This window comes from Aegilops tauschii, chromosome 3, assembly GCF_002575655.3.
Source record: "Aegilops tauschii subsp. strangulata cultivar AL8/78 chromosome 3, Aet v6.0, whole genome shotgun sequence".
NCBI lineage: Eukaryota > Viridiplantae > Streptophyta > Magnoliopsida > Poales > Poaceae > Aegilops > Aegilops tauschii.
Window position 1 is genome coordinate 7,895,721 of NC_053037.3, and position 18,306 is coordinate 7,914,026.

General features: G+C 48.6%; 3 protein-coding genes and 1 pseudogene across 3 annotated transcripts; 3 read left to right on the forward strand and 1 right to left on the reverse strand.

The window, feature by feature from the left end:
- Window positions 1-434: 434 nt before the first annotated feature.
- Window positions 435-3,025, forward strand: LOC109760924 (putative F-box protein At2g33200; annotated as a pseudogene).
- A 5,460-nt stretch (window positions 3,026-8,485) lies between these two features.
- On the forward strand, window positions 8,486-10,206 carry LOC109760923 (GDSL esterase/lipase ACHE). Its single transcript, XM_020319719.4, has 3 exons — window positions 8,486-8,815; window positions 8,885-9,097; window positions 9,276-10,206. The coding sequence occupies exons 1-3, from the start codon at window positions 8,551-8,553 to the stop codon at window positions 9,989-9,991; spliced, it is 1,194 nt and encodes a 397-aa protein (XP_020175308.1). The 5' UTR covers window positions 8,486-8,550; the 3' UTR covers window positions 9,992-10,206.
- A 1,508-nt stretch (window positions 10,207-11,714) lies between these two features.
- On the reverse strand, window positions 11,715-13,388 carry LOC109760922 (GDSL esterase/lipase ACHE). Its single transcript, XM_020319717.4, has 3 exons — window positions 13,010-13,388; window positions 12,687-12,899; window positions 11,715-12,583 (listed from the first exon to the last, which is right to left on the reverse strand). Exons 1-3 carry the CDS (start codon window positions 13,239-13,241, stop codon window positions 11,874-11,876), a joined length of 1,155 nt encoding a protein of 384 aa, XP_020175306.3. The 5' UTR covers window positions 13,242-13,388; the 3' UTR covers window positions 11,715-11,873.
- A 2,187-nt stretch (window positions 13,389-15,575) lies between these two features.
- On the forward strand, window positions 15,576-18,057 carry LOC109760920 (E3 ubiquitin-protein ligase SINA-like 4). The gene is made up of 3 exons (XM_020319715.4): window positions 15,576-15,738; window positions 16,221-16,385; window positions 17,197-18,057. Exons 1-3 carry the CDS (start codon window positions 15,730-15,732, stop codon window positions 17,854-17,856), a joined length of 834 nt encoding a protein of 277 aa, XP_020175304.1. The 5' UTR covers window positions 15,576-15,729; the 3' UTR covers window positions 17,857-18,057.
- Window positions 18,058-18,306: the final 249 nt, after the last annotated feature.

The window sequence follows — 18,306 nt, forward strand, 5'->3', positions numbered from 1 at the left end:
CTAACTCAGCCATCATGGCCTCCAGCTCGGCTGCTGCCTTGCTCAAGCTTGAAGACGATTCGTCCATTGGATCTCTCGCCCGAGATCGATGTGTTCCGCGGGCGGTGAAACCCTAATTCCTCCCCGCCAGGGAACCTGCCACTGCCGGGATAAACACCCCGATAGACCAGCAAGAGAGGCGAGGGGGAAGGGGAGGTGATTCTCTACGGTGGTGGAGATCGCCGATCGCCGCCGCCGAGAGGAAGTCTAAACCCTAACGAGAGGGGACACTGCTTTTCCTATCACGTGTGGCTGGGCGCTGGGCGAGCGCTAAGAGTTGCGAGTATGTACGAGTAGAACTTAACACTGTTTGTTGTAAAAGAAGTTCAGCTTCTTAATTCTTTCTTATCTGTAATGGGGGAAGCAGGGAACCGTCAGCGATTTGCTCCCCTGCATCGCGTGCGCCCCTGTCCAATGGAGAAACCGACGGCGGCCGCTGCCGACTGGTCCAAGCTCCCGTCAGACGTCCTCACCACCGTCCTCGGCGCCCTCGAGTTCCCAGACCTCTTCCGCGCCGCCGCAGTCTGCGCGGCCTGGCGCGCCACCGCCCGCGCCCTCCGTCGCCTCGGGATCTACCTCCGTCCCCAAACCCCCTGCCTCCTCTACACCACCGCCGCCGCCGGCCCGAACGCCGCCGAGCTCTTCAGCCTCGCCGACAAGAAGGCCTACAGGGTGCGCCTCCCGGACCCTCCCATCGGGGAGCGCAACATCGTCGGCTCCTCGCACGGGTGGCTCGTCACCGCCGACGCCCGCTCCGAGCTCCACCTCCTCAACCCCACCACCGGCGAGCAGGTCGCGCTCCCCTCCGTCGCCACCATCGAGCAGGTGAGCCCCGTCTTCGACCGCGACGGCAACCTCGAAAGGTACGACCTTTCTCGCCACGGCGACGAGCCGCAGCCCTATGGGGTGGACGAGCTCCGGGGAGTTCTGTATCTCAAGGTCGTGCTGTCCGGCGATCCCGCGTTGGGGGATTGCACGGCCGTGGTGATTCACAATCCCTATAGGTGTCTCTCGTTTGCGAGGGTCGGTGACGACAAGTGGCACTGGATCCCCTCGGCACCCGGCGAACCGCCGCGGTACTCCGACTGCATATTCGCCGACGACGGCGCGCTCTACGCGATGAATCTCCTCGGCGGTATCCATTGCTACGCCATTGAAGGTTCTGGTGCTACCTGCAACATGATTTTCAAGGACAACTCGCCATTCGTGGCGTATAATGGGTACCTATCCAAGGCGTCGTCCGGGAGTGTGCTGCAAATATGGAGGGTCGCCAGGGAGACAACAAGTGGGGAGCAAGAAGAGAGGCATACAGTTGGTATTGAGATATACTCATATACAGGGTTGACTTCGACAAGCAGCAGGCGGTCCGTGTGCGGAATTTGGGGGATGACGCGTTGTTCATCGGGCACAACTATACTTGTTGCCTTCCCACAAAGGACTACCCAGGGCTGCTGCCGAATCATGTCTATTTCACCGACGACGACGAGTACTGGCTGATTGACGCGAAAGATAATCGTCGGGATGTTGGAATACTGAATCTGGAGGATTCTTATAAGATAAGTGCCAGTGGTGTGGTGTCTCCCCAACCATGGTTGAATTGGCCGATTCCTGTATGGATCACTCCAAGTTTTCATAAGATCCACAAATAGCTAGGTATGATTCTTGCACATAGTAATTACATATTTACCTTTGCTTGGTTTCTTTTTTATGTGTAAGTTGATATGGTTTTATTTCCTGGTTCTTTGTTTCTGAGTATCTGTTCGTTATTTGGCAATACTCCCATAGCATGTTAAAAGATTTGACACATTGACAGGGTGTTTCATCGATACCATATACACAGCAGAATGCACCGTTGCCTCTGTTGAATTGATAGCCCACAATTTCTTTAGCGTCCATTCGGAGGTTTATGTTTGCGATGATCAGCGGCAAATTTCTGTTCGTACAGTATTTGGCGTTATGTTGAATCGACTGCTCAATTTTAAGGTGGTGGCTAAGGTGATTCAAATTACAAAGAGTTCACAGAAGTTTTCTCCGTCATTATTTTTTCACACTCACTTGTATGACACTGTTTGCCTTTCCCTCTTTACCATCACTATTTGGTGAAGTGCATAATTCGCGTACACCTATACAGTACACCCTCCTTTTGCTTCGCACGAAATGATATTTATAAGTTATACTTACTGGCGATTATTCCAAACTGACAGGTTTCCAGTATAAGGATGTTAGTGGGAAGGGAATGCTCTTGCTTGTCATCAATAATTTACTCCAGAACTATTCTGACTGGAGATATCCGTTGGGCTGTTGCTTTTGGTAGGGCAAGCAAGCAGAAAGAATTAATTTATCTGGTGGTCAGCCTGGCGAAGCATTTAGGAAAATGTTCCCCAGGGGAAGGAGAAAAGAATGTTTATGTTGGCTGAAATCGAAGTTGCTCTGGGAAGAAGACAGGATATCAGTGGGAAGAGAATGCTCTTGCTTCTCATCAATAATTTACTCCAGAACTCTTCTTGCATTTCTATTAGCTTAACCTGCAGGATGGAAGCGTCTTAAATCTTTGAATTCACTGTGACATGTCCATGTTGATTACAGTGGCAGCAGTATTTCAGTGGTATTTTAACTTCCTAGAAATGCCTGCTCCGCTGCACCCTTTCCTGTGGCATTGAGAAGATTCATGAGGATTTTACCTTCTTATTGCGTTGTTTTAAGATGTTTTCCGCATAAAGATGAGAAACATGATTGTTCTGCAAAGCCGAGGCAGATCGAGATCTTTGCTGCCCTTCAACTCCAGGTTTAACATTTGCATCTCACCAAAACGGATTTAAAATCCTGCTGTACTCCTAACCATTGCAGGATGGGACAATTGTATTTACCTTGACACTGTAGATTGAAATCCCACTGAAACTTACTTCTAGGTCTTGATGTGACCAAGTATGTGACAACTGTAATTATTTGGGACAACTGCAATAACACACCTTCCTTTATTTTTGTCTCACGTGGAAATTTACCGGGTGAGAAAGTTCTCACTTCTCCATTCCGGAGATGGTACTTGCAATGTAAGCAACATAATTTAGTCATTACTTGGAAATAATGAAATTAAAAACATAGAGAAAGTATTGACAGTTATATCGATAGTGTCGACCAATCTGCAATGTAGAGTTTAGTTTCTCTTAACTACATACGTACTACCGCACGCAAACAATCTATAGTCTCGTGCACAAGCTATCGGCTGCCTTGACTTACCTCTGAATAGCTTCTACTAGATGGAATGGGTTCAGATTGCCTTCATGTGGCAACTTCTCCAAAATGCAGTGTTAACTAGAGATAACTTGAGGAAAAGGAATTGGGAAGGGAATCCTTTATATTCGTTTTGTCCAGAAATGGAATCTGCTAAACATTTGTTCTTTGGCTGTGGGGTGGCTAGAATAACCTGGGCCGTTGTTGGTAGAGTGATGGGTTTTGATTGTTGTCCTAGTAGTTTTTGGCAAATTGTCTCTTGGCTATATGCTCTCCTGCCTGGAGGGGACAAGTTTTATATACACTACTGGAATTTTCATGTACGCCGGGTGTAATACTCTTTGCCGAGTGCTAAAACACGGACACTCGGGAAATCAAGCTTTGCCGAGTGTTACTCTCGGCAAACCCACCGTCACGGCAAACTGCCATCTTTGCCGTCACTGCCTCACGGCAAAGAGGCACCGCACGGCAAAGTTGCAGACGCCGAGAGCCGCTCACGGCAAAGAGGAGCCACGTGGCATGCCCGTCCGCAACAGACGGCTCCGTTAGTTACTGCGTACTTTGCCGAGTGTCACTCTCGGCAAAGCATATGCAACATCCTATTTTTTTGTGTGTGTTCTTTCTATCTGACATGTGGTCCCACTAGTCACATTTATCAGTAAAACTTTTAAATAACTTGCTAAATATTTTTGAAAAAAAAATGATGATATCTTTGCCGAGAGCTGTTCGCCTGGTCCCACGTGTCAGGAACCGCCGTCACCGTCTGCTATCCGTTAGCTACTTTATTTTGCCGAGTGGTACTGTTTGGCTCTCGGCAAAGTGTTTGCCGAGTGCCCGTGTTCTGGCTCTCGGCAAACTCCTGTTTGCCGAAGAGGTGTACGCCGGGTGGCTTTCGCCGAGGGTGACACTCGGCAAAGGCTTTGCCGGCGGTTTTCGGCCCTTTGCCGAGTGTCCATGGCACTCGGGGTAGCCCAGAATTCCAGTAGTGATACCCTGTGTGGTGGCTATATGTTGGGGTATTTGGTGCACTCGTAATAAAGTGACCTTTGAGAACCATGTGATGCGTACTGCAATTCAGATTATCTTTACCGCTTGTTCGTTCTTATCCTATTGGACAGGTTTGTTGAAGAAGGATGAAAGTGTTATTGTGAAGATGGGGATCCAGGCGGAGATGAAGGAGGCAACACTTCTGTCGAACAAGCTGCAGGCACGCGTCGTCCCTGACTGAAGGTTCTTCCGGACGCGACAGCCTGGTCCTCCAGGATGCGGGTGGTGGAACCTGATGGTAGTTGTTGGTCTTTAGTCTAGTGATGTTTTGGCGCGTTGATCTGGATGTGCTGGGCAGATGTGATCCTGTGTTGCTGCCTGTGAGATTATGTCTTCTATTTTTGCTATCATCTTGGTTTGGATAGTTTGTGGTGCTATCAGGTTTTTGCCCCATAGTAGTTGTTTGTTGTGCAGCTATAGCGGGTTTCCAGATAGTCCCCCAACTCACTCCATCCTTTCTAGTTTCCAGTTTTCGGTGTGGTCATATGTCGCTGGTGTTTGTAGCACCAACAAAAGATTGGATGCTGTTATCTTTCCATTAAGTCATTAATGGAAAGGTTGCTGTTAAAAAAAAGTCATTAATGGAAAGGGGGTTGCCCGGTTGGAAAAAGAAACAGTGAAAGCGAACATAATGAACATGATCTTTTTATATATTAATGTGCCAAATGTTATCAATAGATTAATCATGAAATTTATTTTCATAATATCCACAATCAAGAAAAATATGGCCTACTTTTGTTGTCTAAGTCAGAATTTGTTATGTAATACAAATTAAATTGGTACGATTGAGTTTGCTGTCAAAAGCACACTCTCGTATGATTGAGATTTTGTGGCAACCCCCACAGTTCAATTGTACATATTTTATGTTTTGACACAGTCCTGGACATATTCTTCATATGAATATTTTAGAAAAAGATTATAAAATGATATAATGAAAGTAATTTTCATGGTCAATATAGTGATAATATTTTCACTTGAAAAATGTGACCACCATTTATACATCCATATATAGTACCAATAAGAGAAATTTGATCCATGTACTCTAGAAGGTTATCTACTTAGCTGATAATATTAAGAATATATATTTTACTTCTTGCAAAAAAAGAACATATATTTTACAAAAAATTCAGGGTCAAAATATAAATTTGTGCGGTTAAAATGAAGCACTACATATATAGTTATGCCATGTCCAAAAGGTCATATATATAGTTATGCAAGAAAGTATTACTATTACTATCATACCAAAAAATATACATATAGTAGTAGCATATTAAGAGCAACAAGCTGGCCTGCCCCACACAAGTCAAAATTACATGGCAACCAATCGGTGTGGAGTAGAAATGCAGAATGATCAAGCGCTTGCTTGTTCCGTTGGTAACATGGGCTTAGGAAATCTTGATGATGGTTACCAAGGGCCTGATGTTGCCACAATAGCAGAGTGCAAGGACTTGATACGGGAGTTTGCAAAAGTTTAGTTCACACACTGCTTCAGAGAAGCAAACGATGCAGCAGATGGCTCAGCTAAACATTGCTATAATCCTGGACCCCCTAGCTTTTGGGACGTTCCTATCCCTGATTTTATTCCTCGCTTTCATGTAAATGACCTATCTATTATATGAGAAATAAAGTCGTTTTGAAAAAAAAAACATGGGTTTAGGAAATCTTGCATAGGCACATAACACATGTAAAGAAGCCTTCACAATTTATTTTATGAAAATAATCAATATTTTTTACATGATATGCTTAATCAAAGATTGGTATTATCTCGCATGGAGAGCCTTTCCCGGACATAACTCAAATATAGGTCATCACTATGCCTAGATTAGAATTGCACACAATAAGGTTGAGCTTGGAGTATGAAAATTAGACTTTATTCTTTCGGCGGGTCTCGGGCTCAAAAAGAAAATGAACATCAATTATATCAACCATCTCAGGATAAAACTCACATGCGTTAGTACTCCTTCAGTTTTTCTCTTTGGTAATGCTATCTAGCTAACATTCTGTGAGAAGCACTCGCGGAGCTTCCGCCAGGCCGAATGGGCCATGGCCCGCCCATGGCTAGAGCAATTTTCTTATGAAGCCCACCTACAACACTGACACACATATGTGTGGCACGTAGAACCGGCAGAACCTATTTGACGCCCGTTAGCGTCAAAAGGTTGACCTTTCGCTGAGGTGAGCCACCGGGTGGGCCGGCCCATGTACAGGGTCCGCGTTTTATCCGTTCGTTACAGCTTCCTTCGTTTTTTTCCTGTGTTTTTTTGCTTCCGGTTCTTTGCAATGTTTTGTCCGGTCTTCACTGGTTTTGTTCTGTTTCTTTTTGTTTTCGTTCCTTTTTCCTTTCGTTTTTTTTCTTTTTTCATTTCTTTTCTTTTTTTATTTCTTCTTCCCTTTCCTGTGTGTTATATTCAAAGGTCACCTCCTATTACAAAAATATTCATCATATATGAAAAACATGGTTAACTGTACATTATGAAAAAGTTCACTATGCATTACGAAAATGTTCATCATACATTTAACAAAATGTTCACCATATATTAAGAAAATGTTCATTGTATTTAAAAAAATGTTCATTGTGTACTAAAAAAATGTTCAGCGTATATCAAAAAAGAATTCAGCGTTTCCCACAAAAATGTTCAATGTGTATTTTAAAAAAGTCAGTGTATATCATGAAAAAGTTCAATGTGTATTTAAAAATTGTTCATCGTATATTTAAAAAGATGTTCAATGGTTGAATTTATTTGATTTTTTAATCTACCGATGCGATTAGTTCTTCGACAATCTCGCACCACTGTAATAACTAATAATCATCAGCTCAACTGGTAAGTAATGCTGACTCTTTATCGTTGGTTGCGAGTTTGATTCTTTGACTAAGCAACCTTTTTTTGCTAATTTATCTGCATGAGCATGTTAATTCTTTAAGGCGAACACGGCAATTTTCGCAGCAAAATCCCTTCTTTTACAAAAGTTGCCATCTAATGCTGACGAAATTGCCATGCACTTTCGATGAACTTAGTCATAAGAAACATTCGCAAAAGCCATGCTAACTTGTCCAAGAAAGAAAGTTAGGGTTCGTGCCTCTCGCCGACGCCGGCGCAGGTCCGCCTCGTTTCCGGTGGCCCTAGGGCCATGGAGGCGCGGTGGATCCTGGCAAGGGCCGGCGGGAGGGCTCCGTTTTTAGTCCTTTTTTCAGTCTTGCTAGGGTTTGTGTCCTACTCAGGAAGGCGAGACGACGGCGGCTCCCTGAAGATGGAATAAAGGTCTCCCCGCCTAGCCCCCGTTCCGGTGATGCGTCTAGCATCGTTGGTGGGCGTGTGGAGGTGTGTCTCCGGCAGATCTATCTTTGGTGGATTTGCTCGGATCTCGTCGTTGTTCGTCTACGTTCGTGTGTCTTCGGTTTGGATCCTTCCGATCTACGTTATTTTTCATCGGCGCCGGTTGCTGTTGTGGGGTGCTAGTCCTATGGGGCCTTAGCATGACGAGTTCCCGACTGTCTACTACAACAAGTTGTGCCCGGCTCCGGCGATGGAGGGGCGATGACGACGGCGCGCCTTCGGCTCGCTTCGGTGCTTGTAGTCGTCGCTAGGTGGTCTACGGATCTGGATGTAATTTTTATTTCGGGTGTTCGTTGTACTGCCATGATTGAAGATGAATAGATTGAAAGTTTTCCCGCAAAAAAAAAACTTGTCTTACAAAAAGCCATGCTTCCTAGAGAATGTTCCCTTGGCTATTGGGGTCCTTTTTTCTTTGTTCTGCGCAATTTCTCAGACAGAAGTAATAACGGTTTTGGCCACATCATCGCGAAAAAGTCAAATACTAGACATGTAGAGTAGTCAAGGGTCAATCATGCTAGTTGCTTGTCCTAACGTGCCACCTAAACCGTGATAGTCCCGTCACTCTCTGGATATAACGCGGGTGAGGCATGAACATCTGGCGGGATACTTGTCAACAGAACGCAGCTATCCAGAAACTGCTGCTGCCCGTCGATCTCTTTAAGATCACGTCGGAGCACCAGTCCAACACGGGTGCTGGACTCCGACGACCTGCCGGTGCCGGCGTGTATGAATCCTGACCACTCCCATTCTCATCAAAAAGTAAAAAGAAAAAACAGGACCAGTCCAACGGTAATGCATGTGGTACTTAATATTCTCGATGCTGGACTTGACTTGCCGGCCGGCGTGTATAAATCATGCATTTTCGCTGCAGCTTCACCGTGACGGACGAGCGGCGGAAATGGCTTCCGCTCATCGCTGCACTAGTATGGCGACCAAACTACTCATGTCTGTCGTGTTGCTGGTGGTGCTAAAGCGCTCTGCGGGGGCGCGTTCTGATGATTCTCCGTGCGGCTTCCCGGCCATCTTCAACCTCGGCGACTCCAACTCGGACACCGGAGCCTTCCCGGCCCTCTTCCCGGCGGTGCAGCCGCCCTACGGCCGGACCTTCTTCGGCATGCCGGCCGGTCGGCAAAGCGACGGTCGCCTCACCATCGACTTCATGGGTATGTATACGTCTATCTACATCATCTTCAGGTATGATTTTTATTTTTCCTGACACGTATTGCTTGCAGCTCAAAACTTGGGGCTGCGTTACTTGAATGCGTATCTGGATTCACTGGGGAGCAACTTCACTCAGGGAGCCAATTTCGCAAGCGCCGCCGGAACCATCAGACGGGTGAACGGGAGCTTGTGGACCTCCGGGTACAGCCCCATTTCCCTGGACGTGCAGATCTGGCAACTCCAGCAGTTCATCAACAGGAGCCAATTCGTCTACAACAACATAGGTTCGGTGAAAATGAAACTTAAATCGAGTATATTTTTAGTACTCCCTCTGTTCATTTTTATAAGACCTTGAAAATATTTCAGATAATGTGCAAAACAGCCTATTTTGAATTGTCTGAAACAACTTACGAAAGTGAATGGAGGAAATAATTTTTCACTGGAAGCTTAAACTGTCTGCAGGTGGAATCTATCGGGAAATCCTGCCCAACCCCGAGAACTTGATATCCAAGGCGCTTTACACCTTGGACATCGGCCAGAACGACCTCACCGTGGGCTACTTCGACAACATGACCACCAAGCAAGTCGAGGCCTACGTCCCCGATCTGATGGAGAGGATCTCGTCGGCGATCCAGACCGTGTACAACCTCGGGGGGAGGTACTTCTGGGTGCACAACACGGCGCCGCTCGGGTGCCTGCCGTACGCCTTGGCGTTCCGCCCGGACCTCGCCGCCGCCGAGAAGGACGCCGCCGGCTGCTCCGTGGAGCTCAACACCGGCGCCCAGTTCTTCAACGCGCGGCTCAACGAGACCGTGGCGAGGCTCAGGGAGACGCTCCCCGGCGCCGCCTTGACCTACGTCGACGTCTACGCCGCCAAGTACAGGCTGATAAGCCAGGCCAGGAAGCTCGGTTTCGGGGACCCCCTGCGCGTGTGCTGCGGGTACGGCGGTGGCGAGTACAACTTCGACAGGGACATCCGGTGCGGCGACAAGATGGAGGTGAACGGCACGTCGGTGCTGGCGGGGAAGCCGTGCGAGGACCCGTCCAGGAGCGTGAGCTGGGACGGCGTGCACTTCACCGAGGCGGCCAACAAGTTCGTCTTCGACCAGATCGTGGACGGCGCGCTCTCCGACCCTCCCGTGCCTCTGCGGCGGGCCTGCCAGGCCAAAGGGCAATGAGCATGACGTTCGTTAATTAGGCTGCGTATGTAGCTAGGATTTTTTTTATACACCCGTACTGTTCCAAATAAAATCTGCAGTGAGTATCCGTACTCCAAATAAAATCTGCAGTGAGTATCTACTTATAAGTCATGTAAAAATGATTTATATTTTTAGAAAAGGAGGATGCACCCCGGCCTCTGCATCTGGGTGATGCATGCGGCCATTTTATTTATTATTCACAAAGACCTTACAAAGTAATACAACAGTAAGCCCGGGCCACCATCTAGACGACACCTGTCGCTACTCCTATCCTCTTGATGAAGGGGTGCCGAATGTCCGGGCCAAATACCAAATAGACATCACACGAAAGCCTAACATCTAAAGCCGGATGCCCCATCCAAGCCACATAGGTGGGACTGGGTAACACTCCGGTCCGGCGCACTCTCAGTGAGTACCACACGCACATGCTGCAAAGGGCCGTCACCTCCGTCTTTTATTGATCCATCCTCAAAGCATATACTGACGCATCGACCTTGTCAGGTCTCTCTGCCATCGACGCCACCATGATGCCAGACAACGTCGTCCTCCTGCGCGTGTCCATCGCCACACATCTGACGCTGAGCCTCCACTGCTCCACGCCGCCGAGAACCACCGCCATGAATATGTAGAAAGAAACACCGCTCCACCGAAGAAGCCGTCCGCTGGTCCCTCGAGCCCGAGTGCATCTCCAAGAATGCCGCCCCAAGGGGGTAACGACACATGATTGCCGCCGTCATCCGATCAACTGATCTAGGGTTCCCCCTCGAAGGTATTGGGTGGGGTTGGGAGCTTCACCTCGATGATGCCTTCATGAAGAAAACAATGATAAGGGCATCGTCATCACCGGCCTAGCCAACGACCGAAGACCAAGTTTTCACCCGGATCCGTCCCAATAAATCCACCCGACAACCTATGCACTGTCTCGACCGCCTTCAAAGCCCCAGATCTAGCCACCTAGATCCGGCGACCAACCGCAACAGCAGTGCCACCGTAGGAGCCCTGGCGCACCGGCCACTGGCAAAGTGCGCCACCACTGTAGCCTGGGAGGAGGGCTCCCACCCCGCCTTGCCAAACCGCGAGAGCCGCCGAGATGAATCCCGCACGCTCGTCACCGTCTCTGATCTGAACCAATCCGTAGCAAAAACAACGAGATCGCCGACACAGATCTGCCTTGGACAGAGACTCCACCATGCCATGCCGCCGCGGGAAGTCCAAGCTTCACCCGCCGCCACCTTCCAGGGCCGCCGCCCCGGGATCAAGCCACCGGCCACCGCGACCAAAGCCGCCATGACCCTGCGAGCCCACCGAGCGGCCGGCGCCACCAGATCTTCCTCAAAGCCTAGCAGCTCCGCCGCCTCTGCCCAGCACCACGCCGCCACTTTGCGCCGTCGCCCGAGACGAACAACCACGCCGCCGCGACGTAGATCGGGAAGAAATGCCCCAGCACCGTGGGTGACCCGTCTCACCCGATGTCCCACATGTCTCAACTCATTAAAAACATACAAGCCCCACATGTCTTATTGGTTGATTCTTTTATTTATGTCAAGAAACAAGGTGGGAGTTAATACACCGTGCCTAAGTGTTTTGGGATTTTTTGGCTTTTGTAAAGTGGCTTATACCCCTAGACGAAGGGAGTATTCTATTTACTTACGTAAGTTCACCGCGCGACGTTACCATCAACACATAGCATTAGATGTATGTATTATTCATAGATATTTTTTATAACAATTATAAATAGATACTCACTGCAGATTTTATTTGGAGTACATATACACACACTCCAGATTTTATACATATTTTATTTGGAGTATGGACGTTTGGAAAAATCCGACATCGGCAGCCTAATTAATGGACAACATGCTCATTGCCCTTTCGCTTGGCAGGCCCGCCGCAGAGGCACCGGCGGGTCGGAGAGTGCGCCGTCCACGATCTGGTGGAAGATGAACTTGTAAGCCGCCTCGGTCAAGTGCACGCCATCCCAGCTCACGCTCTTGGACGGGTCCTCGCACGACTTCCCCTCCCGGACCGTGCCGTTCACCTCCACCTTAACGCCGCACCCGATGTCCTTGTTGAAGTTGTACTCGCCGCCGCCGTACCCGCAGCACACGCGTAGAGGGTCCGCAAACCCGATCTTCTTGGCTTGGCTCATCAGCCTGTACATGGCGGTGTACACGTCGACGTAGGTGAAGGCGGCCTCAGGGAGAGCCACCCTTAGCCTGGCCACGGTCTCCTTGAGCCGCGCGTTGAAGAACCGGGGGCCGGCGTTGAGTGCGACGGAGCAGCCGATGACGTCCTTCTCGGCGGCGAGGTCCGGGCGGTACGCCAGGGCGTACGGCAGGCACCCGAGCGTCCCCGTGTTATGCACCCAGAAGTACCTCCCACCGAGGTTATACACCGTCTGGATCGCCGACGCGAGCCTCTCCATGAGGTCGGGGACGTAGGCCTCCACTTGCTCCGTGGTCATGTTGTCTAGGTAGCCCATGGCGAGGTCGTTGGCGCCAATGTCGAAGGTGTAAAGCGCCTTGGAGACCAGGTTCTCGGGTTTCGGCAGGATCTCGCGGTAGATTCCACCTGCGGAGAGATCGAAGAACCTCCGGTAAGAAATTGTTGAAAATATACCGATTTTTGCATGGTGACGCTCGATGAATGGAGCTGGATTTAAGTTCATTTTCACCTATGTTATTGTAGACAAACTGGCTCCTGTTGATGAACTGCTGGAATTGCCAGATCTGCACGTCCAGCGAAATGGGGCTGTACCCGGAGGTCCACAAGCTCCCGTTCACTCGTCTGATGGTTCCGGCGGCGCTCGCGAAGTTGGCTCCCTGCGTGAAGTTGCTCCCCAGTGAATCCAGATACGCACTCAGGTAACGTAGTCCCAGGCTCTGGGCTGCAGTACATGTCACGGAAACAATATAAAAGATTCTCCAGTTTTGAGTTGTTTGCTCAGGGGAAAAAAACCTGCTACGCTTGAGATGTCGTAGATGGACATAAACGTACCCATGAAGTCTATGGTGAGGCGGCCGTCGCTTTGCCGCCCGGCCGGCATGCCGAAGAAGGTCCGGCCGTAGGGCGGCTGCACCGCTGGGAAGAGGGCCGGGAAGGCTCCGGTGTCCGAGTAGGAGTCGCCGAAGTTGAAGATCGCCGGAAAGCCGCACGGGGAATCATCCGAGCGCACCCTCTGCAGTACCACCAGCAACACGACGAAGGCGATGAGTTTGTTGATCGCCATGATGGTGCGACGGCGAGGAGAAGCGGCTGAAACGGTGTCCGTGACGGTGAAGTGGCTGGGAGAGGATTTAGACACGCCGGCAAGGTGGTCAGAGTCTAGCACCCGTGTTGGACTGGTGCTCCGACCTGATCCTAAAGTGATGGGAATAGCTACGTCTTGTTGACAAGTATCATAGCCTGATGTTCATGCACCACCCTCCGAGAGTGACGGGCCATCACCGGCCGTTTGCGTGGCACGTTGGGACAAGCAACTACTAGGCGTGCTTGACCTTTTTTTTAGATAAGCGTGCTTGACCCTTGATTGCTCTCTAGCACAGTATTTGATGTGGTTATTACTACTTCTGTCTGAGAAATTGCACAGAGCAAAGAAAAAAAAAAAGAGTACTGACGCTAGATGCGGATTTTTGGCTCTCGGGGGACACGTGCCCCCTATATCCGAACGGTGATGTGGCGCGCCTGGCATCCCTTGGCAGCAGGGCGGTGTTTCTCCTTATGGTCGACCCGAGCATGTCGTCAGGCTGCACGCTGTCGATGATCCAGCTCGTAGGTGACCCCATCGAATACAAGGATTTTAAATACAAGATCCAGGTGTTTACTGTGATAAGGACTCATTACTCCGCTTGAATTACTCACAGATACATGTTACAAAGTGTTGGGGAAGAATAAGTTTCAGCCGCCACCGGTTAAGTCTGATCTCAACCAGGATAGCTTTTTTATAGGGTTAGGATAGCTTGTTCCTTGCGTTTTCTCTTGTATATGTAGTTGTGTGTCGTTGGGAGCTGGTGGTGGACTAGGCCTTGATCTGTCTTTTGCCCGCACAGTGGACGGTCGCTAAAACCCCTCTCTTCTTGAAATATGCCAAAATCGCCATGGTAGTTGTTACAATAGTAACCATCATTGAGGTTGACTTGAACATGATCAAAGGGGAAGGCATCCTCGATATAGTAGTCGTGCCGTTGGGGACTTGCTCGAAGAAGGTGTCGAGGTAGTGGTGGTGGACGACATAGACTTGATCGGAGTAATAGTAGGCTTAGTCGAAGCAGCAACAACGTCTGTGGAAAAAGTTCATCATTTCTTGGCTATGAGCAACTTCTAACACTTACCCGTAAAATAGAACTTCTAACACTCCTCCCTCCATGAAACTCTCTTTGCCCCTAAGATGAATCTTTGAGGGAGATCGAAGGTTATCTCTCGGGGATCCCATGGATTGTGAAGTTCCTTGATCTTGTTTGGGTCAGCGTGGAAGTCTTCCTAGTAGGGACGAGGTTAGTGTAGTGACTGTAGTCTTGGTCATGGTAGTGATCTTCGTCAAAGTAGTAGCCGTAACCGAGCTTAACATGGTCAGAAAAGGCCGCATGAAACATAGCTTTGCAAAGGAGTAGAGGCAGCCGAGATGGACAAAGAGTGTTAATTTCAGTCGAGACGGATTGCTCTCTCACCCCACAATCGTATCAGGCAAAGACCACTTCTATAAATATAATAAAACTAGGAGAAAATGTGTTCCTGCACCAGTGAGAAGATTTGTTCCTCCAAAGTCCACACAGTCCAGCATCAGGATGACGCCGAGCTACCAAATGTTGCTCGACCGAAGCAGTTGGGAAGCATCATCGCCCAGGATGATGACACCTATGTCGTGAGCCAGGATCTCGCCGTGATGAGAAATTGAGACCGAAGGGTTGACACATCGTTTCAAGGGAGAAATGAGGGCTCCATTGTATATCTCCAGCCGAAGTAAAGTGGCCATGACCATATCGGCACACGACATAACTCTCATTACCGAACAACCAAACTTAAGCCAACACACGTATCAGAACAAGGAATAGTTACGGGAGTGGGAGGCGGCGGGATAAGCTCCTCAAGATACTATTAAATTGGACATGTGTTTTTCCCAAAAAGAAAATTTGGACATGTGTTTCATGTCCATAATTACTACTTAGGACCAAGGGGCTCTTTTGACTTAAATGATTTTTATAGAAATTTTAGAGGATGAGAATCCTTAGAATTTTTGTTCTTATATTGACTGTTTGATTCATTTAATTGAACACAATAGGATTTTTTTTTCAAAGATTATTTTGTACAACATTCAATAAAACTAAAAGAAATGCCCTGCAAAAAAAACATTCAATAAAAAATTAGTATCCTCTCAAACCTTTTAGAAAGAATCTTTGCTTTTCCAGCGATGGAGTTAAAGAAACAAAATCTAGGATTGAGATAAATATGACATGTCAATCCTATATTTTTCCATCCTAAAAAATCCTATATTTTTTCCTATTTCCATTTTCACGTTTTTAGGATCCCGCGAATCAAAAGGCCGTAGAAGAGCAAGAAATATCTTCAATAAAAAGGTTTCCCAAACGTCCTACGGAGGCCACGGAGAAGAGATTTCGTTCTCCATTTGGGAAAACCACAGAGAACTCGACGGGAGCTGGATTTGGGAGGACGGAGCGGGAGATCGATCGACGGAGCATCCATCCATCCATCCATCCACCATGGCCAAGGTGAATGCCTCCCACGCATTTCTCTCTCTGATGAAATCCCCGTCCAGTTTACCTTCCAGCAGCCGCCGCCGCGATTCACCGCGCGCGGACCTGAATGGGGTTGCCCGCTTAGGCGGGTGGCGGCGGCCTGAAGGGGAGGCGGGGCTCGTGGAGGTGGAACTGGCAGCCGTGGTAGCGAACGGCGGCGGCGGCGGCGGCCGGGTGTTTAGGGTTTGGGGGAAAACTGAGTGAAGCGCGCGCGCTCGCATTTGAAGCGATTTTGCAGATGGTATCGCGAGAATGCTGGTTGCCATGGTCTGATCCAAGATTATCTTGGTTTTCTAACTGGACTTTTTGGTGTGGTGCCCTGTATCAAATTTTCGATCTGAAACTTCTGAAACTGATGGATCGGCCATACATGCTTTTCTGCCTCATTCACTGTCATACATGGCCATCTCTATTACCGGTCAGTAACTTTGCGTTTCGCTGTGAGCAATCTGCAGAAGGCTGGTGCGGAGAGGGACGCGGCGGCGGAGAGCTGTGCCCAAAAGAAGGCTAGGATCGAGTACGAGGCCAAGGCTGCGGCGTCGAAGATCACCGTCAACTTAGACCACAAGTTGCTGGAGTGCTCCGCTTGCTGCAGCCCGTTGGCTCCACCCCTTTTCCAGGTACCAAACAGGACCCTGTAGTTGACAGACTAGTATTCCCTTGTTGAATGTTTACTCCATTTTACTAGATTCAGTTATACCCTGCAATTTTTTTTTACAAAGGTTATACCCTGCAGTTTAGCTCCGTGTTACGAGGTATTGACCATCTGTATGTTGGTATTGATGTATCCGATAGGTCACTTGCAGCAAATCTTGCATCAATTAGTATGCTCCTCCTAGACTTCTGATTCTTTTTCTTCTGAATTCAGTACAACTGGTTCCAATGTTACTAGTGAAGTTGATAAAATTAAGATGTGGACAGATTGGTCACAACTCATTTAGTTATGTCTTTGACAAGAGCAATATGCAAATCAGTTTGTCTAATTCACATCTAGATGTTTTCTAAGGATGTCACATCTAAGCTCCCACAAATAACACATCAACATGGAACAAAAAAAAAAGTTGGGACAAACGAAAATAGACCACAAACATAGTATTATGCATTACCTATCTTGGCCTATGCGCTATCAACTCTCTGGATCACTGGGTGGACCTAGATTCAACGAACTGTTACTGGCATGAAAGCCATATGTAAAGTGTAGTAGCTGAGTATGAGCCAAAGTTTAGGAAGGCCATTATTAAGCAACAGATAAACACTACGTGCGTGAAGATGCTATGTTTTGCATCACAATCATAGAACTACTGTAGATATTATGGCACAAAACTGGCACAGCAGTGGTAATCCAATGCTGTTTCATGCTTGTGCACTTCTCCTGTTTCTGACAGTTTCAGTAAAATCTGTATGTTTCTGTTTCTCTGTTTTTGTCTGCAGTGCACAAATGGCCACATCGCATGCTCAGAGTGCCGCACCAATGCGGAGTACAGTTGCAGCTTGTGTGCCGAGCCGGCCAACACCCGCTGCGACATCATGGAGCGCGTACTTGGCGGCATGACAGCGCCGTGCTCGTTCCGGGAGTTTGGCTGCTCCGCGACGATCCCGTTCACGAAGAAGCTGACCCATGAAGAGTCCTGCCTTCATGCCCCGTGCCACTGCCCCATCCCCTACTGCCGCCTCTACGCCAACCGTGGCCAGTGCCTGCGCGAGCACATCGAGACGAAGCACTGCTTGGTCCCATACGGCGATGCCACATTCGGCAGCCTTTCCCCTGTGAGGGTGTGCGACAGTGAGCCGGCGCGCCTGGTGTTCCTGGACGCCAGGGCGGTGTTCCTGCTGGTGGTCGAGCGGAGCGGGCCATCGGGGCGTGCCGTGTCGGTGGTCCAGCTCGTCAGCGAGCCGGTCAAGGAGGAGGAGGAGGAGAAGGATTTCAAGTACAAGATCCAGGTGCATACGCGAGCAGGCGTCCTCTCTCTGTCCGGCGAGACGCAGAGCGTCGGGCGACTGATGAGGCCTTACCAGGCAGCCGCGTCGCTGTTCGTCTCGGATTTCGTGTGGTCTCCCCAGGATTCTCCCGTGTACCTCGAGTTTAAATGAATCTGGATAAGCTGTATGCCGTTCAGTTGGCAAACCTATCCCATCTGGTAGGAGAATTCAGAGACTCCATTCTGTTTGTGCTCTTGTCAGCTGTGCCCTTCTGGTTGCTGCGATTATCTTATCTCTGTTGTTTTCCGAACATTCAGATGTTCAGTGTTCTTGTCAGCTTTTGAACCTGAACAGTGAGTTCGTTCTACAAAATGGGTAGTGTTACTGAACAAGAATGTAGGCAGCTGTTCTGAATTTACTCAAAACTTGTCTGGAAAAAAATCGATGCTAAAAGATGCTTCAAAAAGTAGTCCTTTTTTAGGATTGATTTTTTTGTTTTGTTTTTCGGCGAGACCTCCATGATACTGCTACCTTCATAGAGTAGTGAAAGCTAATCCTTGGACAGTGCAGATTTGTGAGGTGTTTGGTTCCATGAGCACTTCTTTTTATCCAACAGTGTGT